Here is a 22,903-nt window from a genome sequence, read left to right as displayed (position 1 = left end):
AAGTCATGGACAGATGTTCATCCCAGGGTTAGCTTCTCAGTGCCTCAGCTAGGATGAGGTATAACTTAGAGGTGGTTTTTTTGGAGACTCTCACATTCAAGCCACTACCCTTCCAAGGTCCTAGAATCTGAGGGTTTCAGATTTCTGGGCTGAAAAGATAGGATTTGGCATGATTTTTGGATCTGTACAAAGTGGGGGGCTGCAGTTAGCTACTGGGCAGGACATTCTATGAATACAGGTGGGGGTGGCCGGAGGTATTATATGTGTGAAAATGGGCTGAATTCATTTGTGCCCCTTACGAGCCAATGTGATGTAAGATAAGGGTGGATTTGGAAGCTGAAACTCAGTAGATTCCAGCGTTCCTTAAAAGCCCAAGCTTGCTTAGGTATGTTACCTGGCCTTGCAGGGCCTTGGCTCCCTACCTGTCTATTGCTGTGAGTTACTTGGAGCTGTTGTCCTACTCATGTCTGTCCAGTATTTTCCAGTGTCATTTGTAGAAGCTGCTCAATAAAACTTCTGTCAACAAATAGATGCATGAATGAACATAGCAGTAGAATTAATTTTCAGGTTGTTGAAATGAGTAAATGATGTGTCTAGAAATTCTAACAATACCTGACATGTTGCAGGCATTTTATAACTTAATTGCGGTTATTTCGATTATTGCAGTCAGACCAGCAAAGAGGTTGTGAATTGAGCCAATATGGGAATATGGGTTTATGGGAACTATTTCAGCTAGGCTGGGTGGTACCAGTGCGGTGATGTTGGAGCTTGGGGGTATTGAGGTGGAGCCAGATGAGGCCTCAGGAAGAGATCTTTGGTAAGTTTGAGATTTTCAAACTGGAGCCCTAAGAGAATTCCAAGGAAGCTGTGACATTCCATTTTTGGAAGTTGTCCCAATTCTCTAGACAGGAAGGTATCCATGCAGCTGGTGCTGGCATTCTGTTATTCATCTCAGGCCTCCACTCTTTCCAACTGCCTCAGATGTTTGGGGTGGAAAATATACACCTAATTATTTCAGTGTTTCCCAGCAAAGTGTGGAGGAAGTAAGTACCCATGTGTGGCTTGTAAATAGCAGAAGTTTATTTCTCACAGTTCTGTGACTGAAAGTTCAAGATCAAAGGTGCAGGCAGATTTGGTATCTGTGAGAGTCCACTTTCTGGATTGTGTGTGATGCCTGTGTCTTTATGTATTGGAAGGGGTGGGATTGCTCTCTGTGAGCTGCTCTATTAGGGTATTTCTTTTTCCCATACATGAGGGCTCTGTTCTCACCACCTAAATCCCCCTCCAAGACCTCACCTGTTAATAGTATCACATTGTTGATCAGGTTTTCAACAGGAATCTGGATCTGGGTGGAACAGTCTCAAACATTAGCATTGTTTTTGTCTTTTCCCCCCTACTGGGTGGCACATTGTTTTCTATGTTTTTCTTTTTTTTTTTCCTCATGCATTTGAAAGGCAGAGTGACAGTGAAGTGCGTGTGCATGTGCACTTTCAGCACACACAGATCTTCTATCCATTGGCTTATTTCCTAAGTGCCCACAACACACACACACACACACACACACACACACAGATCTTCTATCCATTGGCTTATTTCCTAAGTGCCTAAGTGCCCACAACACACACACACACACACACACACACACACATACACACATACACACACACACACACACACAGATCTTCTATCCATTGGCTTATTTCCTAAGTGCCTAAGTGCCCACAACACACACACACACACACACACACACACACACACAGATCTTCTATCCATTGGCTTATTTCCTAAGTGCCTAAGTGCCCACAACACACACACACACACACACAGATCTTCTATCCATTGGCTTATTTCCTAAGTGCCCACAACACACACACACACACACACACACACACACACACACACAGATCTTCTATCCATTGGCTTATTTCCTAAGTGCCTAAGTGCCCACAACACACACACACACACACACACACACACACACATACACACACACACACACAGATCTTCTGTCCATTGGTTTATTTCCTAAGTGCCCACAACAGCCGGGGGTGGTCCAGGTGAAGCCAGGAGTCTGGAACTCCTCTTTTGTTTGTCATACATGAGATGGCAGGAGCCCAAACACTTTGAGCCACCCTCTATTGTCTCCCAGGTACTTCTGTGTCAGTAGCAGGCTGAAGCAAAAGTAAAGTGACTGGGACTCAGCCAGCACTCTGGTAAAGGATGCAGGTGTTAGAAGTGCCAGCCTGTCCCAGGCTGATGCACTCTGAAATCAGGGATTTTGTCCTGTACGTTGCTATACTTTCAGGATCTTCATTATGATGGTGCTTAGGAGTCTGTTGCGTGAATATACGTGTGGATAAATGTTATGTTTAGTTAAAACTTTGCATTCCATAGATTTATAACATTAAAAGGAAGTGTTTTAGACTTGTGGAACGGTCAAAGGTTGTTTTTTGTTACAGTCTGCGGATGTCTGCGAACAGATCCTTAGGGTGGTGAGTAGATCCAATCGACTGGAAGAATTGGTGTTGGAAAATGCTGGACTTAGAACGTGAGTGTTTTCCTGAATATATGGACCTGGTGCTTTAAAATTTTTTGCCATTGGTGCTTACTTACAAAAATAACTTGGACTACTTTTCTATGGAGTACGTACAGTGTTTTCCCTTAAAAAAAAATCCCCCATTTCCCCATTCTTATGAGCAAGGAGAAGGATTTGATGGCTTTTTGTTGTTGTTATTGTGTCACTTAATATTTTTTTTGAGGCTGTGAAAATGGTGTCGTGCTCAGGAGTATGAGCCTTTGAGTCAGATGCCTCATAAGCTTGGCCAAGTTGCTTAAGTTTTTTGTTGCTTGGTCTCTTTGTGTTTAAAGTGGAGGCCGTAGTAGTACCTACCTCATGGAATTAAAGTTGTGAGGCTACATAAAATACATAGAGAAAGAGAGGAGAATTTAAACATGTGCCCTTTATGCTTAGATGCTTGCATTATTTATTGTTACTGGGAGTTGTAGGAATAAAATATCTATTTATTTATTTATTTATTTATTTATTTATTTATTTATTTATTTTATTTTTATTACAAAGTCAGATATACTGAGAGGAGGAGAGATAGAGAGGAAGTGGAGCTGCCAGGATTAGAACCAGCGGCCATATGGTATCAAGGCGAGGACCTTAGCCACTAGGCCACGCTGCCGAGTCCCCCCCCCCCCCCCTTTTTTTTTTTTTTGGATTGCTTTCTGACTTAACATTTATGTGATCTTTTCCTAAATTGTTGGTAGTCCCTAAATTGAGCTTTATTGTTAGCAGTGAGCTGCATTGATATTTTGAACCATAGAATGTTTTCAGTGTGTTATTTCAAGTATAGTAAAATAATGATTTGGATTTTTGCAAAATCTAGTGCTAGCACTTGAAGCCTTTGAATTAAATAGAGTAATCAGTTTTACATTCATAAGTAGTGTGTAAAATGAAAGCTAAAGTACAATCAATAGCCCACTGAAATTTTCATGAGAAACCAATTTTATCCATTTTTTTCCTAAATTATGGATTCACCAAGTAGTCTTATTAATGTGGTATACTAATGTATCTTTAAGTGACAATTGTATATTTTACTTTTGCTTTTGGTCAATTTAGCATTTTTGGCTGTGGCTTTTAAAATTCTTTATTAATGCTATATTTAATTATGTATATAGGTTACTGTAATGAGAGGTTTTGGGGGGGTTGTTTTTTAGATTTTACCCATTTTAAACCTTGAAATGCTTTATGTTTAAACTTTGACCTGTTGTGTCTGTACAGTGTTTGCATCTTAGTTGTTTGTTTTGTTTCCTTGCAGAGATTTTGCACAAAAACTGGCCAGTGCGCTCGCTCATAATCCCAACTCAGGACTCCACACGATTAACCTTGCTGGCAACGCACTGGAGGATAGAGGTGCTGTGCGCGTCCCATCACTGTTGAAACCAGGCCTGTGGGAGGGTTGGAGGGCTCCAAGTTAACCAGGCCTCGGAAGGAGTGCCAACCCAAGTTGAAATTCTGTTATAAATGCTGTTACAGCTCTTGCAGCTTCTAGTTTATCCATCTTCTTCATGCTAATGGGTTATCTGATGAATGTGTTTTGGGAATGATATAAGGAACAGAGTATTATTTTACAAATATTATCTATAAGGATACTTCTAACAGTTTGTAGAAGAATGGAATTATAACCTTTTTTTTCTGCAAAAAATTTTTGAGATCTTTGTTTTTTGAGAAAAATGATCACCAAGCTGTATACCTGGGGGCTTCCCTGGTGGGGGCGCTGCTTCAGCTGGTGTAGGCCCACCATTGATGAGGTGGATTAAGCCAACACCAGGGAAGATGCAGCATTGCTCCACACAATAAAAGATGGAAGGACCCAAATTTGTAGCAAATTCTGGCTATTTTAAAGTTTGGCTACTATAGTAAATTACTGGGCATTCTCAGTACTTGAAAATGAAACACGTGTACAAGGAAAGGAAATAACACTGCTCTTGATAGGCACTGTATCTAAGTGGAAAATGCAATGTCATAAATAAACCTATATTTAAAATTGGAAAAAAAAGTTTTATGTATTTATTTGAAAGGTAGAAGTAGAGAGAGAGCTCTTTCATTTGCTGGTTCACTCCACTTATAGCAATAATAGGCCAAAGCCAGGAGCCAGAAGGTTGAGCTAGGTCTTCTATGTAGATCCAGGGACCCAAGTACTTGGACCATCTTCTGCTACTTTTCCCATGATGTAGCAGGGAGATATATTGAAAGCAGAGCAGTGGGGACTTGAACCAGTACCCATATAGGATTTTTGCATTGTGGCAGCAGCTTTACTTGCTATGCCACAATGCTGGTCATTTTCATAATATGCATTTTTCCATGCAGTGTTTGAAGACCCCATCTAAACATGATTTTTTGAAGATTTATTTGTTTTTATTGGAAAGGCAGATTTATAGAGAGAAAGAGATATAGAGGAAAGATCTTTTGTCTGCTCATTCACTGCCCAAGTGGCTGCAATGGCCAGAGATGAGCTGATTTGAATCCAGGAGCCAGAAGTTTTGTGTGAGTTTTTTTTTTTGGGGGGGGGGAGAGTCTTTCATGTGGGTTCAGAGTTTTAAGACTTTGTGCCATCCTCTACTGCTTTCCGAGGGAGCTGAATGGGAAGTGGGACAGCCAGGACACCAACTAGTGCCTATATGGGATCCTGGTGATGCAGGGCGAGGATTTAGCCATGAGGCTATTGTTCAGGATCCTATACATGATTTTAAAAGTGTTTGTTAGTGAAGTCCTCCTATAGTTTACTGATTGTTGGCAGAGTAATCTCCTGTAGGACTGAGGTTCCTGTTTTTGGTAGCTGCAGGGGGATCATTGCCACATGGCACACTCCTCTCACCCTATGTTGATTTGTTTTCTAGGCAGCTATAGCACATCTGTGTTACTTTGTGTTGTATCACTACCACAGTATATCTGAGTTATACTACACATGAAATAAGGAGGTCTATTTAGCTCCAGTATTGGAGGGTTGAAGTCTCAGCTCAGCCAGGCTTCATCAAATTGGCCATTGGTGGTGGCAGTGCGTGGCCATTGTGGGAGCTTGAGTTGGAGCAGTCACATTTTGAGCAAGAAGCAAAAAGAGAGGGAGGGAGAGAGGGAACGAGGGAGGGAAGCAGATGGAAAGAGAGACAGAAAGAGAGAGAGAAACCAGACTCCACAGTACCTTCTGAAGGCAGTACTTCTTGTGACTTAGAGACCTCCTGCCAGATTCCTTTTCCTACAGGTTGCACTGCTTCCCAGGTGACAAGAGTTTGACATGTAGATCTTTGGGGGATTTTCAACATCCAGACCATAACATCGTCTCTGTGATGATTTAGCTTCTCGTAAACCACTCCACGGCTGGGCAGGCTGGGCAGGGCCACCAGTCAACACATCAGCCATCACAGCTGCTGCCCCGTGATAATCACCAGTCTCCCACGTGCTGGGGGGAATCACATACCATGTAGATACCCAGAGTGGCACTGGTGATGGCCATCTTGGAATTCTGCCCCTTGCAAGTACTTTTTCGTATGTAACACACTTTCAGTATGAGGCAAGGGAGACTGAAGTCATAGAGTTCATGGTGAGGCAAAAAAATTTCCTTTAAGATTACTTCCTTGGAGAGATGGAGGAGTCAGTAAGATTCAGAAAGGGAAACTTGACAGTGTGAATTCAGATAGATGGGGCTTGGAAAGGAATCGCGTTATCTCTAGAGGGCATATTTTGTTTTTAATTTCTATTGCAGGTATTTTGCAGCTTTGTTGTGTCATGGCCTTTCATCTGTCAATGTTATATATTTGATGAGGATTAATTATTCATCTGAGCTGATGGTACTGATGCAGATTTTCAGTTCTGCTTTTTATTTCTGATGGAGGCCCTGTTGTGTGTTGGAAAAGATGCCCATGGGATGTTCAAGCAAAAATCTTGCAGATGACTTTACAGAGTCTCATGTAGTGAGCTTAAAGTTTGGGATAAAATTAGGAAAGTAGATCTCCTGAGAGGCACCCTAATAGAATGAGCGGAAGCCAGGAACGGTGGATGCGAAGTCTTGGGGTTTCTCTGGAATGTAATAATTCTTATAGGAAAAGCAAGTGTTCTCTTAGTCAAATGTTACAAAGGGGTGAGTATCATATCACGGAAATTGGGCAGATCACCCAGTTTAGACAGGGGAGCTGTTTTGGTTGTGCTTTCAAGGTGGGGAGGGAATGGATCATCATTCCTGGTGGGCATCATCAGTAGGAGGTTGCCATTGTCACCAGCAGGCCCAGTAAGAGGTGAAATCTTGAGCTTGGGGCCATCAGCAAGGGGACCCTCCTTTAGCAATAGGGAAATGCAAATGAGAGTCACATGCAGTAATCATTTCACTGCTTTGAGTAGGACAGTCATCAAAGCAAGAGGTTGTAGAGGATGGGAGGAGAAGAAAGTCTTCCATTGCTGGTGAGAGAGTGTAAAGTTGTACTGTCACTGCAAAACAAAGTAGGCAGTGTCTTAAATACAGGTTGGTCAGGTAATCCAGTGAATCTGCTCCTAGGTGTCATCTAAAGGAGAAACGAGATATATATCACACAAAGATCTGCGAACAAATGTTTATAGCAGTGTTACTGATAGTCATCTGAAAGAAGAAGCAACCAAATGGCTGTCACGAGTGGATCGATACAGTGTGATTTAGCTGTGCAGTAGAATGCTTCCCGTCAGCAAAAGGGACGAAGATTATGGCACATGCTGCAAGTAGACAAACTTCAAGAGGTTGAGAGACAGAAATCAGATTGCTAAGACCACTGTTGTCTCTGTGAGGCTAGGGGTGAAGAGTGAAGGGACGGCTGGGGCCAAGAGCTTTCATTGCTGTCTCGTTTTGAACCTCTTGTGCTTGAGAGATGCAGCCTCGATGGACAAATCAGATCCTCATCTGAGCTGCTATAATAACCCTTTGGTTCAAATGGCAATGATATCAAACCAACTGTATCCTGCCCATATTATATGTAAATGTGGACGTTTCTTCCTGATGTCTTTCCTTGTCGCATGTTTCTTCTTATTTTACCCCCTCTTTCCTCACCCTGCTGAAGAAACAATAATACAGTATATGAGATCTTCTCCATAATTTTATAAGTGCTCTTTTCGTATTGAGTTTGATTTAGTTTCCTCTTAACTCACTTGGCTAGTTTTTAAAACACTGCATTTGAAAATCAGAGTGAAATCTGTGGAAACTGTGTTGTTGAGAATTCTCCACCTTCATCTTCCACACTTCCTTCCGATGAGACCTGAGGCTGTGTTTTGGCATCTCCCTGCAGCCGTTCACTGAGGTGTGAATCATTCTGAAGACACTTTCAGTAGCTTCAAGTGTGCTCCAACTCACTCTTCAGGGAGGTTTGTGCTCACAGACCCTATGTTTTGACACTCTTGAAATATGTTCAAGGAAAGACATTTCTCATTCCCACTCCTCCTGGAGTGACTGATTGCTGTGTTTGCTGGTGAGCATAGGTAATTTCCCATGCCCGAATCTCCCCCCTGTCTTCCTCCTTGGGGCTGAGGCTTCTGAATACAATGTTTTACCGGCTCTTAGATGATGCATCGCTTTTCTGTTCATGGATAGAAACTCCGTGACTAGCCTACTTGTCGGAAGAGTATTTATTGAAATTTCAATCTAGAGAAACAACTAGTAGCTTCTGAACTTTTTATTGTAGTGTTTTATGCTCAGAAACCATAGAGATGGGAGTGGAGTGATTTTTGAAATTGTGTAGTATTCAAAAGAAACCATACCAAGGAGGTTTGTTTAGAGGAAACACAGGCAGGGTCTTTGCAGGGTAGTAGTTCAGAATTCTGAGGTATTTAAACCCGAAGTAGAATTTGGTCTTGCACTAAACCATCCACTTAAGGATTCATTTGGAAATTCTTAGAAAGTTTGGCTCCTTGCTTTGTGGTGTGATTGTTGATGCAGCAAATCCCTGTTATTTATGGCACAATCTCTTGGTTAGACTTATGCATTAAAGAGACCTGCTGTCTTCTGGCTTGTGGTGAAAAAGGCTAAAGTATGATTTGACAAACAAGATGTAGAGTTTATAAATAATGCTTCAAATGCTATATTGCTCTTTCTGCAAGAACTATGCCAGCAGATGACTAGACCATGCCCCTAAATGCCCCATTACACTTTCCAGTTGTCCTTATTGTGGTTGCAAAGCCCAGCCTCGCCCCAGTTGGCTCTTGGCCTTTGTTAACCCTGTGTTTTTTCAAGCTGTGGATCAAAACCCATTAACAGGCCATGAAGTCAATTTGATACTTCTTGACATCCATTTAAAAACCAAAAAGGAATGGAATAGAATGTAAAATGTCAGAGTGCATTATCTAGGCAACCTTTGGCTCATCTTTAAAACAGCTAGTATCTGTCAAGCAAAAATGTTCTTCAAGGAGATAGTACACAGAAAGGATAATCATGGCCTGTGACGTACTGTTTAAGTCAGCTTTCACTGCCTCATTGGATTCATCAAAGGCCCTGTGAAGTCCCACTGCACAAATGATTTTGTGTTGTTATTCCCTTGTTTTGGATGAGTAAGCTGGTTGTGGGATAACATGCTTTGGGCCGTGCTGAAGAGCAGTATCTAAAACCCACAGATCAGTTCCCAAACTAGGATTTCTTGACCCATCTTTCTGTCAGTGTCTCATTTTGTAGTTTGTGATTATTTATTTGATTAGCTGGATTTTTTTTTTTTTCAGAACTAGAAGGAAACAATTTTGGGCATACTATTTAGGAAATCTTGGCTTATTTGATAGTGTGCCAAAAATTTTTTTTTAATAATTACCTTCATCTTTAAAGATTTTAGGCATCTAGATGATAGATACGAAATAGTATCTTCTTTGGAATTGTCATGTAACCCAGAATAAGCTGATATTTTCATAATTTCCTAAACCTATGTTTATGCTGCGTGTTGGTTTTTGACATCTTTGTTTTTTGATTTCTTTGTTGGGGAGGAAACCTTCATGAGGGAGAATCTATGTTTGTGTCCTAGGGCGGGCTCAACTGAGACCCTCTCTGTCCTGTTAAACACTAAGATTATAGATCCTGCAAAACCTGAGCTGATGAGCCTGTTTTGAAGGAGGGTGTGTACACTTTCTCAAGGTTCCCTTGTATGATGCCTGGTAATTTTATAAGAACATTAACACTGAGCAGTAAAGGTTTTTATGCATTATCTCAGTGACACAAGTTGAATGCCATGATTGTTTCTGGTTAGCAGGTGGATACTTGGAGAGATGGAGAAAATGTCCTTAGGTCCTAGAATCAGATGTAACTGGTAATAGAGTTTCATGTAATTACATATATTCCTAAAGAATATATGTAAAATTGATTGTGAGATGTTTATGAAGGTATCTTACAGTTGTATTCTAGAAATAAAAATACACCACTTAAAAATATAAATGGTTACTCTATTTCAATTGGTTTTAAAATGAACTCGTTAGGCTGTACGCTAACAACTTAGAACTTACTCTGGAGAGAGAGAAAATTTCATAAATTTTTGTCTTTCATTTCAATGAGTAATGCTAACTCAGCAGTCATGCCTCTTTTATATTTGTATTTAAGTTTCTTTAAAAAGCGAATATATTATATTTTGCCTTGTGGATGGCTAGCTAATTAAAACATTTCACCAAGAAAATATATGTTTGCATTCTTTTATAGGAACTTTGTGGCTTGATCTTATATCACCAAGACTTAGAATTTTATATTGTATTGTATAAAACATTTTAGTTAAAATATATATATAATATGTATTTTTTTAAAAGATTTATATTTATTTTATTACAAAGTCAGATATACAGAGAGGAGGAGAGACAGAGAGGAAGATCTTCTGTCTGATGATTCACTCCCCAAGTCAGCTCAATGGTCAGTGCTGCGCCGATCCAATGCCGGGAACCTGGAACCTCTTCCAGGTCTCCCACGTGGGTGCAGTGTTCCAAGGCATTGGGCCGTCCTCGACTGCTTTCCCAGGCCACAAGCAGGGAGCTGGATGGGAAGTGGAGCTGTCGGGATTAGAACCGGCGCCCATATGGGATCCCGGGGCGTTCAAGGTGAGGACTTTAGCCACTAGGCCACCTACCATGCCAAATATATATTTTTTTTAACAGAGGGTTTTTTTTTTTTTAATTGGAAAGCCAGATTTACAGACAAGGAGAGACAGGAGAACGATTTTTGACCCACTGGTTCACTCCCCAAGTCACCAACAACGACTGGAGCTGTGCCTATCTGAAACCAGGAGCCAGGAGCTTCTTCTGGGCCTCCCACGTGGATGCAGGGTCCCAAGACATTGGGCTGTCCTTGACTGCTTTCCCAGGCCACAAGCAGGGAGCTGGATGGGCAGTGGGGCTGCTGGGAAATGAACTGGTGCCCAGATGGAATCCTGTCATATACAAGGCAAGGATTTAGCCATGAGGCTACCATGCCAGACCTAGATAAATATTATCGTAAATAGCCATTAAAATGCTTATCTGGAATTTGATTTTAAAGAATGCTTTTTTTTCCCAAAAGAAAGGTTTATTTATTTATTTGAAAGGATAAGTTATGGAGAGATAAGGAAGGGAACACACAGAGGGGTTTAGGGGAGAGAGAGAAAAAAAAAAATCTGTATATTGGCTCACACCTCAAATAGTTGCAGTAGCCAGGTTTGATCCTGGGCAGTGCCAGGAGCCAGAAGGTTCATCTGGGTCTCCCACGTGGTACAGGGGTGTAAGCATTTGGACCATATTTCACTGCTTTCCCAGGTTACATTAACAGAGCTGGTTTGGAAGTGGAGCAACAGGCACTCTGCTTACTTACATGGGAGCCAGTCCTTGCAGGTGGTGAGTTAAATTACCCCTAAAAAAATACTTTATATAGTTAACCTTTGCCTATGTCTGTATTTACCCATTTTCCTGCTTACCTTTAGCATTGGGCATGGTACTATTTTATTGTATGATTTTTGCTCTAATTTAAGAGTATCATTGTTTAAGGCTTATCAGTTTTGGTGTCTGTATGAGGGGGTCTTCACAAAAGTTCATGGAGAATACATAGTGTGAAAAGAAAATCCTATGTTTGAGTTTCAGTTTTTTGGTACCCAAATATACTTATGTTTTAATTCCATTTTCTCTTAAACTTCCCGTTTTTAAAGTATTTATTTGAAAAATAGAATGAGAAAGAGAGAGAGAGAGGAGAAAGGGAGAGAGAGAGATATCTGCCCTGTGTTGATTCACTCCCCATATGGCTTCAATGGCTAGGTCTGTCCCAGACGGTAGCCAGGATCCTAGAACTCTATTGCAGTCTTCCAAGTGGGTGATGGGCCTAATCACTTGGACCATCTGCTTCTGCTTTCTCAAGCATAGCGTGTTGCATTGGGAGCGGACTACTTGTATGCATGCTACAGTCTATTACCTCTAGAGCCAGGGATAAAACAACCCAAGACAAAATCTGGCATGAGAGAGAATGATACAGTGAAGAATTGTAGTGAGCATGGGAGTATACTGTAAAACAGTGACAAAAAGGATGCTTTAGTTAAAAAAAACCCAGTAACACGATTTTTACTATGGTCATCCACTGTTACACACTGTGAATAATTGAGTGTGCTATACTTTAATGCAACCAGAGGTACAGTAGTTGTGTCTACAACAACATCACATAAGTGCATGAGTAATATATTACACTACACTGTTTGGACATCTTTGATATTGTTAGCTCATAGGGAGTTTTCAGCTTCACTATAGCCTTAATTGAACTACCTTTGTGTATATGATGTATTGTTCACCAAACTTTATGTGTGTTGTTGAGATTACTTCTTGCTGCATTAGCTTTGGTCAGTTGTATTTTTTTCATAGGGAACATGTCCATTTCTTCTAAAATGTTAGTTGTTTGACTTAGAGTTTTCTATGCACTTTAGTTACATCCAAAATATTGTCTCTGGGAACCTATGCTAATATTGTTTTTTTGTTTCTGATTTTGATAACTTGTACCCCTGTCCCTGCTTCCTTCCTGCCCTTTGTCGTTTATTCATTTTTTTTAAACTAGTATTGTTAGGGTTTATTAATTAGGTTAGTCTTTTTGAGCTGTCAGCTTTGGTAAATCTATTTGTTTTGGGGTGTTTTTCTTTTAATTGATTACTTGCCTTTTTCTTTATTATTTGCTTTCTATTTGTAGATATTGGATGGCAATTAATTTGCTACTGTTTTCACAATATTGATTTGTATAATTAAGTAATTTTGTCTGTATTATTACTATATAGTCTTAGAACCACCATTGATTTCTCTTTAAATATAGCTTTAGCTATACACCAAAATTTCAAGGTAGGCTTTTTTTGAATTCATCTGCTGTTTAGAAACACATTGTTTAAGATATAATTGGAAGTTAATCCTCATAATTATTTCTTTTAGTTTCATAGTAATAGTCACAGAGAAATACTATAAGGAATATTCTCTATAAGTTACTTAAAGAATAATGATTTTTTTGAGACATGCTTTAGGTTTTAGCACACTTTTGACAGATCTTCCATATATATTCTGTAGTTATGGATTTTAGTGTTTTGAATGCAAAAGTTAGATGATTTTTCATTATATTCCATACTGTCTATATCGTAATATTGTGCTTATTTGTTTTAATGGGCTACTGATAAGGGTGTGTTTTTTAAAAATCTTTTTTTTCATGTGTGACCCTGTACAGTCATCTTTCGCTTAATGACAGGGGTGCAGTCTAAGGAATGCATTTTTAGGTGATTTCACCATTTTACAGACATCTCAGAGTGCAGTTAAAAAGCCTGGGTGTTATTGCTGGGCATTCATCTATGCTGCATGGTGTATAGTACTGTTATGAAACCTGTCATTTAAAGTTCAGCCTACAGTGCATAACTCTGTGTGTGTGTGTGTATGAACTAATATGCCCATTTTCCTTTTGTTACTCTTAGATTTACTTCCTAGTATTCTAGGTTGTATTAATTAGAGCATATGGTTATAGAATAACTATGTGTTCACCGTTAATGTGATGTGTTATTTTTCTCTAATAATACTTCTTAAAGCTTAACTTCTTTTACTATAGCTGTTGGTATAGCTGTAAAAAATCTGATATTTCTTTTAGCTTGTGCTTCTAGCATGTACTGTTTTCCATACTTTTGTATTTTTTTCTTCTGAATGTATATATGTGTAGAAATCTCGTGAAAACATCTGATGATTATTCAGATTAGCCATAATGTGTTTTTTTAGCATTTAATACATTTCATGTGATTATATTTTTTTCTTTTCTATAATTTCTATGTTTCTTTCTCTCTCTCTCTCTTTTACTCTCTCTCTCTCTGCCTCTTAGATTAATCCAGTTTTATTTTTTTTTTATTTGGAAGGCAGAGTTAGAAGGAGAGACAGAGGGAGAATGAGCCTCCATCTGCTGGTTGATTTACTAATGGCTGCAACCGCCAGAGCTGTGCCAATCTCATGTCAGTAGCCAGGAGCTTTTTCCAGGTTTTGCTTGTAGTTGCAGGAGTCCAAGGACTTGGGGTATCCTCTGCTGCTTTTCTAGACATGTTAGTAGAGAACTGGATCTGAAGTTTAACAGCCAGGACTCGAACCAGTGCCCATATGGAATGTTGGCACAGAAGGTTGAGGCCTAACTTACTACACCACCACACCAGCCCCTAGATCATTTCAGTTTTTAAAAAATTACATAGTGCTTGCACATTCTGTAATAGGCTAATCCTCTCCCTGTGGCACCAGCATCCCATATGAGTGCCAGTTTATGTCCTGGCTGTCCACTTCTGACCTAGCTACCTGTTAATGTCCTGGGAAAGCAGTGGAGAATGGCTCTAATGGCTGCGCCCCTGCACCCATGTGGGAGACCTCGAAGAAACTCCTAGCTTTTAGCCTTGGACCAGCATAGCTCCAGCTGTGGCACAACCATTTGAGTGGTGAACCAGCAAATGGAAGGTCTCTATTCCTCTGTAACTTTTTCAAGTTTTTTTTTTTTTAATCTGAAAAACATTTCATAAAAAAAAACATGTTTCCCCCTCCAACCTTAGCTGTTAGTTATCCATTTATAACCATGCATCAACCAACGGTCAGACCTGCCCTCTGTTTCCAGTATGGATAAGCATGTTCAATTCCCACATGCTTATTGTTTAGTCCAGATTTTCAAACTTTTTTGATGGTGCAACCCTGTGGGGAAAAAGGTAGCAGCTCCCAACAGTATGCACCCTTGTTGGAGAATGCTTATTTCTAAGTGAAGTCAAGTTCTGTGACCTTAATATCCTAAGGGGTCATAGGTGTGTCTTGTAAATTCTCCTGAGAGTTATAAACAATCTGGGATAAATTAATAGAGAAGCAACCACCGCAGTCGTTCCTGTTGCTGTGGGAAGGTCAAGAATTAGTCTGGGGGAACACAAAAGATCCTTTCCCAGACCAGGCCCTGGGGGGTGACAGCTCATCCCCAGCAGGAGGTGGTCCTGGAGGGAAGGCATACCTGGTAGGTGTGTTACTTCCTTGCAGAAAACATTCTGCTCACTGCAGTCCTTGGATGAAGGAGTTGCATTTCCAGTCTGTCACGCTGCCCTTTAGGCGGAGAGGGTATCAAAAATTTAAAGACTGTAAATTCTCAGTGATTTATTCCACTTTCCAAGATCTACCTTTAAAGACATTAAAACCTGCTGTGGTGCTCTGAGGCTGTTAGTTGTAAGCCAATTAAGTATTAGAATCCATATGCTGAAAGTGAAGCTATTATCTGAATAGTTAATATTGCTTGGGTCTTAGACAGTCATTAAATAGCAGGCATCTGTTCATTCAGAAGAGAGATCAACTCATTAAGACAGGGGTTAAAAAGAAAAGGGGGGAACAATTATAGCACACTTTCCGAGAGGATTTGCATGTTAAATAGGACTAAGAGAAGAGAGGGTAGTACTTGGCCTGAAGAAAAATATCTGTAATAGAGAAGTTGCAGACACTGTTATGCTTAATTAAACAGTCTTTCCCTTCTGCTTCATAGATAAGCATGGAGGAAAAGGCAGCATAATGATAAATAATTAGAAAATATGAGAGACTTAAAAAGAAAAACAGTCTTTTCTGTTAGAATCAAACATAATTTATTTTCATGCAGTATAAGATTTACTTCTGGAACTTGGAAATTCTAATATTCTCTTTTTTCCTTTCTTAGGTGTGTCCTCTTTAAGTGTTCAATTTGCCAAACTCCCCAAGGGATTAAAACATTTAAATTTGTCCAAAACCTCATTATCACCTAAAGGTATAGTATGTCTTATTTACTTAACATTGTGTCTGTAATATTTCTGCTACACTTGCTGCCTTGAATAGTTCCATTGTTATTCAGTTATGTGCCTGGGTTTTAAAAATAGATGTATTATGTTCAGAGATTTAAGATAAAGATATTATGTAATGCATTACATGATCAAAAGTGTTTTTGGAGTAGAGAGTAGTTTTGAAATACACCTGTAATCTTGAATTTTCTAAACATAGTGTCAAGGATCACTCAACTGGCTGCCTCCAGCCTCAGACCTTGCATCCTTAGAGGCACTTGATTCTTGGATAAAAACAGTTGACTTCCCCACAGGCAGGTAGGCTACCTGCTCTGTAGATAAAGGTTGGATCTGAGTGGTAGATCTCCACTGTAACTTCATTCTTCTCTTCTTTTATCTCTGGAAATTGTCTTCTGTTCTCATGTCTCTTCTAACTCTTTTCTCCTTCCTCCTCTCTTTCTGCTTCTTTTTCTAATGATATCTTTTTTTAAAAAAAAAGATTATTGATTTTACTTGAAAATCAACGTTATACAGAGATAGGCAGAAAGAAGGAGAGAGAGGTATTTTCTGCTTACTGGTTCACTCCCTAAATAGCTGCAGTGGCCAGAGGTGTGCCAGTGTGAAGCTGGGAGCCAGGAGCTTCTTCTGGATCTCCGACATAGGTGCAGGACCCAAGGCTTTGGGCTATCCTCCGTTGTTTTCCAAGCCATCAGCAGAGAGCTGGAATGCAAGTGAAGCAGCTGGAATTTGAACTGGTGCTCACCATAATTCAGCCAGTACAACAGGCTGAAGTTTAGCATGCTAGGCCACTGCAGTGACTCCTACTCTGATTTCTTTCCCTCCCTAGGTACTCAGCAAATTTTCTTCAATTCTATTATCATTTTGCCATAGCAGTACTTTCACAAGAGTGTTAGAAATTTTTCTGCACATGTCATGCCTTTGTGCATCTTCATTTTCTGCTGTAGGTGCTTGAGGAATGTTTCTTCGAATCCCAAATATTCTTGAAGAGCTTCAGTTTGTTTTATAGGTTGTCATCTGTGATCATGTCTAGTGAGATGTGTTTCCTATTCCTGAGTTACAAGAGAATCAACTACTCTCTTATTTTTGGATAAATGCTCTGTCTTTCCTGCTTGAGTGGAGCAGTCCTTGAGGCCTGTATTGCAGTGTGCCTTTGACTGCAGTACCTAGCACAGTGGCTGGATCACTGCGTGTTCTGTGGATATTTGGTAAACACCTTGCCTGCTCTCTGAAAGCAGAGCACTGTTTTCTAGAGGCATTCCATCTAGAAGTGAAGTCTCAAGTCAGATTGCCCACAGCTGAATCCTGACCTTCCTACTTAGTTTTTATAACTCTTTGCTTCCCACTTGCCACATTTATAAGACAGAACTTAAGAACATCTATTTTTATTGCAAATGGTAGGTTAAGTGAGTTCAAGTGCATCCAGTGTGGTTTATGTCAGTAAATACATGGCCATTTTTGAAGGGTCTATGATATTCCCAGATGTGGAATTTATGTTCCATAATTTATTAAAACTGTTATCGTACATTTAAATAGCTCCTTATTTACTAGCAATGCAAACAGTACTAATGTGAATTTGGTTGTTAATTGCCAATTTAAATTTTGGGGGAAAGAGGAGTAAATATCTGTCAGTAAAATTACTAGATCAAAGAGGATGTGTGTGTGTGTGACTTTTTTCAAAGAGTTAAATATTTATTTGAAAGGCACAGCTATACAGACAAAGGGGGAGAGGGAGGGAGGAAGGAAGAGATAGAAAGAGAGAGAGAGAGAGAGAGAGAGAAAAGAGATACTGGAGAGAGAGGGAGAGAGAGAGAGAGGGAGAAAGAGAAAGAGATACTGGTTCACTCCCCATATGGTTATGATGGCCATGGCTGCTCCAGATTGAAGCCAGGAAGCTGGGACTTCATCCAGCTCATCATGTGGGTACAGGGGCCCAAGCATTTTTGTCTACTTTCCCAGTTGCGCTAGCAGTGAGCTGAATCAAAAGTGGAGCAGAAGGGACTCAAATCCAGGCTCATACAAGATGCCGGTGTTACAGGCAGTGGCTAACTCACTGTAGCACGATGCTGACCGGAACAATTTGTACTCTTTAAAGCTTCCTGTTGTATGTGTTTCCCGGTTGCCCTCCTGACTTGTCGTATACAATTTGCAGTCTTAGCATCACTAGGTGCAATTTTCCATTTTTGTTTTTGTTAAGGATTTATTTCTTTACTTGAAAGAGAATCAAGAGCTGGGAGTTCCATCCTGGTCTCCTGCATGGGTGGTATCTTTCTCCACTTTCCCAGGCATATAAGCTGGGAGCTGGATCATTGATTTTGGCTCATTCACTGATTACTGTAGGGCATAGAATGCTATGATGATTGTCTGTGTTTTGGGGAGCAAGCTGTGGTTGCGAGGTGCCCCAGAGCCATCTCTCACTGAGGCCCTGGTCTGCTGGTGTGGAGAGAATGGGGAGGCTCCATTGGCATTCATGTAATGGATGCAGCTCTAGGTTCCTGGACCCTCCTCCAAGGAGGCCCCTCCTCCCCTAGGCTAGTTCTTCTTAGCAATAAAATATGTATGTATACACTAACTCAGATGTTTTGAGAACTGGTCATTGCTCTGTAACATGTGACATGAAGAATTTCAGCTTGTGCTTTCTAAGATGCATAATCTCCCAAAGGCTCATACAAAGAATCTCAGTGGTTTGCAAGTTCAGAATGGCTCAGTTGAAATTGCTGTTTTAAGCTTCCACTAAATTTGAATAACATTATTTAGTTCTTGAAAATATTTATATACACATATTTTTTAATGACCCATAATGTCCCCACTGCCTCCAAATGCCCTTTCTCTGCCTCCAGTGTTCGCTCGCTGATTGCTCTCTGGGTTCCCAGCGAGTATCCTGCTGGTTGGCAGATGATGTCAAGGCAGGGCCATCTGGTGCCACCTTTCTCCAGCTGTAACCACTTCAGCAATCAATGGGAAGTGTGGCCACGAGCTCAGAATGGCCAGAAGTGGGAGAGACATGTAGATATGTGTGTTGAGTTTGGGGTTGTAACAGTCTTATTTTCCTGCATTAGTGAGCTCATTTGCACAGGCTTTGGGGGACCATGGGCTGAAGCAGTGGGGAGAAAATCTTTTGCATCAGGAACATGAAGCTGCGCTGATAACGCGCTCCTCTTCAGAATCTATTCAGATGTTGGCCAGCTGCCCAGCACCCATGCTCATCAAGGGACATTTTGCTATCAGGATAATTTGGCCTTCTAATTTTGGAATTTATTTATTGTGTTTTGTTATTTTTCACTAAGGATGTGATTTTATAAATCATTTTTGTGATGAGTGCCTGGTATTTTGAATGTGGTTTTTACTTGATTGTTCCATTGAAAACAATCAAATTAATCCTAATGACAGGACAGGCAAAAGGAAGTTGTTTATTTAAGCCATCACAGGCAATAACTTCCGGAAATTCACCTCTTATAGGCTATTGCAGGCTTCTTTGGCCAGTGCGGTTCATCACGTCTTGTTCCTTGCCTCATTAGTAGCGCTTGTCTCCCTGGATATGAGTTACAGTTGTGGCTTACTTTCCATGGGAGGGTGTTTCCAGGACCACTCCCTTTTGGACACGGAAATCTGCAGGTACTTGAGTTCCTTACATACAGTGGTAGAATTTTGTATATCAAACCTTTTATATGCATGAAAAATTTTTAAAAAATTAAATTGAGAGGCATAGACATGTGTAGACAGAGATAAACAGAGAGCGCTCCTAACCACTGGTTCTTTCCCCAACTGTCTACAAAAGGTCAGGACCAGAAACCAGAGGCTGGGAACTCCTATGTGGGAAGCAGGAACCCTTCTACTTGAGTCATCACTGGTACCTCTGCAGGAAGCTAGGGTTGGTAGCTAAATGCCTGTTCCCTTCTATATTCTTTAAACGTGGCTTGTAATACCTGATACAATGCAAATACTGTGTAAGTCACTGTTACATTATGGAATAGTGACAAGAAAAAAGTCTATATTTGCTCTATACCGATGACAATGTGATGTTGGTATTTTTGTTCGTGGTTGGCTCAGTCTGCAGATTTGGATCTCACAGATATGGAGGGCCAACTGTATTTTCCTGCCTGTTTGCCTCCAAATTGGTCCCTAGCAGGTGAGTGATGATGTCTCTGGGTCTCAGCAGTGTCTACTCAGTTGACAGTAGGCTGCCAACACAGTTTTAGCGGAAATTAAAAAATGTTTCCTATTAATACTTATTTCTCATCCTAAAGTCTAATTGATTTTTTTTTCTTGGTGGCTTTTGTACTTCTGGAGGGAAAATAATGAGGTTCTCAGACATCTTCCACAATTTACTGAATCATAAGCACTTAATGTTGAATTGACATCCAGGAAGTTCCTCCTTGTAGTCAGCTGAAGTGTTTTCCAGCCAAAGTTGCTGCTTTTTCTACAAAGTCACATATGCATTCTCCCTGGAGAAATGGCTCTATGGCTCTTATCGGGCATTTTGTGAGATCGAAGCTGGAATGTAGAACAGCGACCCCTCACTGTGCATCCTGCACTTGTCATGAGGACCTGTGCCCATGTGGGCTGCATCTGTGGCCCTCAAGCACATTTCTTCCCTTGTGCTCTTATTGGAGCCAGCTGCTGTGACCAGACCTGACTCTTTTCGCAAGATCACTCCGACCCCTCACTTAAGAAAGCTGCCTGGGAAGGAACAAAAGCCAATCCTTCCTTCTTTCTCTAAAGTGATGGAGACAGGTTGAGATGTCCAAAAATAAGGACATGCAAATAGGAGATGCAAATAGGAGATGCAAATAGTTGACAGAGGACATGCAAATAAGGAGATGCGAATAGTTGACAAAATCTGCCTGTTTTATAAGCAGAAGTGTTTCTAACATGGATGATAACTGTGGACTTGCTATAGAAACACCAAGAGCCAGCCTGTATCCCATGTGCCTGTCATCCTGGGAGTCCTCATCAGTGCTTCTGGGAGTGTACTGAATTCTGACAAGGTCGTGGACTCTTTTGGCCCTATTGGATGATGACATACCTCAGAAACCAGAGACTCTCTGTGCCGAGTGGCTGGGTACAGTTTCTCCTTCTGCAAGACCTACGGCAGTGACCATTGCCCTCTTACAGTAGAACCTGGCTGTCCCTACACGGAGCAGTCTTGCTGGCCTCATGTTTTCTTGCTTTATTTTCTGAGGCACTACTTGTCAGTTCAGTTCTGTTCCCTTTAACCTGACCTTTTCGTGTTAGATATGTCAAGGAATGTAAAATAGGGTGGGGAACCTTTTCCTCTTAAGGGCCATTTGGATATGTATAACTCTGTGTGCAGCCAATGGAAGATCATCAACTTAATTAACCTGCTATAGATTTGTGAGATTTCAAGTCTCATCTGCATTTTCCTCTGTGGGGCCAAGCCAAGTGATTTTTTTTTTTAATTCATTAATTACATTGTATTATGTGACACAGTTTCATAGGTACTTGGATTCTCCCCACCCCTCCAAGCCAAGTGATTTTAAGGGTTAATAGGGCTGGCTATTCCCCTTATAGAGTGTTGGCTAGAAGTCTTCCTTGCAAAAAGATTTATATATTTGAAAGGCAGGGTTACAGAAAGAATGGGAGAGAGAACTTCATTCACTAGTTCATTTCCCAGATGGTAATAGCAAGCAGTTCTGGGCCAGGTCAACGCCAGGAGATTGGAATTCCATCCAGGTGTCCCATGTGGATGGTGGAGCCTTCACTTTTGCAATTTTCCATTGCTGTCCCAGGGAGTTTGGTCAGAAATGGAGCAGCCAGGACTCAAACTGGTGCTCTTTTGGATGCCAGTGTCATGGGCAATGGCTCAACTACCTGCTCCACAATCCTGGCTTCAGAAGTTTTCCCTTCTCATCTTGTGTTCAGGCCATCTCAGTCTTTGTAAGATTCCTTTTAGTTCTGACTTTGCCCACAGTGTGATACGTTTCAGTCAAACAGCATAGTTTGTTACCATCTCAAGGTATTAAATAAGCTTAGTTCTCAGAATTTGCACAGACAACATTCAAATACTGTACGTTAGGTCAGGCATCACCAGGCAGGATTAGGAGATGGACAGAAATGGCTAATGAGAGTCTCGCATCACTCTGAGACAGGAGTGCACAGCCCTTCTCACTCCTGCACACATACGAAGGCCTGGGGCGTGGTGATGCTGAATCCATTGCTCTCTAGGATTCAGTAAGCTGCTCACGTCTGCAACTAATCGGTTCTTCCTGAGGGTATGTCAAAAGAAGTCATCGTATGTGGACGGCACCTGTGGTTAACTTCAGTCTTACAATTTGACGGGACTGCAGGGCCATTTGCAGAAGCTCAGACCTCATTTTGTTTCCTGGAGTGCAGACTGAGCCTGATGTGCTTACTGTTGCAGGGGTGAATAGCCTTTGTCAGTCACTCAGTGCCAACCCTCTGACCGCCTCCACCCTCACCCATCTAGACCTCTCAGGGAACATCCTTCGTGGAGACGACCTCTCGGTAAGTTTTCCTTCCCTTATTTTCATTGTCCCAGAAGTGTAGTTTATAAGCCTGAAATGATTTCTAAACCTGAATTATGTCCCTGTATTCAACCTTGACAATGACATCTTAAGCTATACTGTTATAAGCTTGGGAAATGTTTTGATGAAAGCTTCCAGAGGGTTTTTTTTTTTTTCCCTCATCTAATTATGCTAAGGTTAAAATCATTTTGGATGTATTTTTGTGACGGAATTTTCCTCTTTATTTTGCAATATTACCTTGCCTATTACAATTGCATTATAAGAAAGTCTGGTGGCATAAATTGAACAGTTTCACCAGTAACTAATATTGTTGAAAAGTATGGGGTGTGTATGTGTGTGTTATTATTTAAGAATGTTATTGGAATAAACTCCACTCCTGATCTAGCATGTGAGCAAAGTAGAATTAGCCTTGGCCCACTCTTTTTTTACAGTTTGAGTGTGAAAGTGAACTGTTCCTCTTCAGTTATGATAAGGTTTTCCAAATGCAGCTAAGTCAATCTTCTAAGTGTTTACAAACTTTATTGACACAGTGAGTTAGGAGTGAGTTCACTGCTTCAGGTAGAGAATGGCTCACTTTGCTCACCATGATGGAATTTAAGTTTACTTTTTATTCATTTGAG

The 22,903-nt window shown here is 40.7% G+C and overlaps 1 protein-coding gene across 7 annotated transcripts in view; it reads left to right on the top strand.

Moving 5' to 3' along the window:
* CARMIL1 (capping protein regulator and myosin 1 linker 1) overlaps positions 1 to 22,903 on the top strand; it is a 323,242-nt gene that overhangs the window by 187,553 nt on the left and 112,786 nt on the right. For all 7 annotated transcript variants that reach the window (XM_058667065.1, XM_058667059.1, XM_058667053.1 and 4 more), the window contains 4 exons: positions 2,460 to 2,548; positions 3,825 to 3,919; positions 15,663 to 15,749; positions 22,160 to 22,263. In XM_058667065.1, coding sequence (XP_058523048.1) covers positions 2,460 to 2,548; positions 3,825 to 3,919; positions 15,663 to 15,749; positions 22,160 to 22,263 — 375 coding nt within the window. The remainder of the gene's footprint in view (positions 1 to 2,459; positions 2,549 to 3,824; positions 3,920 to 15,662; positions 15,750 to 22,159; positions 22,264 to 22,903) is intronic.

This window comes from Ochotona princeps, chromosome 1 (genome assembly GCF_030435755.1).
Source record: "Ochotona princeps isolate mOchPri1 chromosome 1, mOchPri1.hap1, whole genome shotgun sequence".
In the NCBI taxonomy this organism is placed as follows: domain Eukaryota; kingdom Metazoa; phylum Chordata; class Mammalia; order Lagomorpha; family Ochotonidae; genus Ochotona; species Ochotona princeps.
The sequence above is the reverse complement of the archived record's forward strand: the minus strand, read 5'-3'. Positions and strand labels throughout refer to the sequence as shown.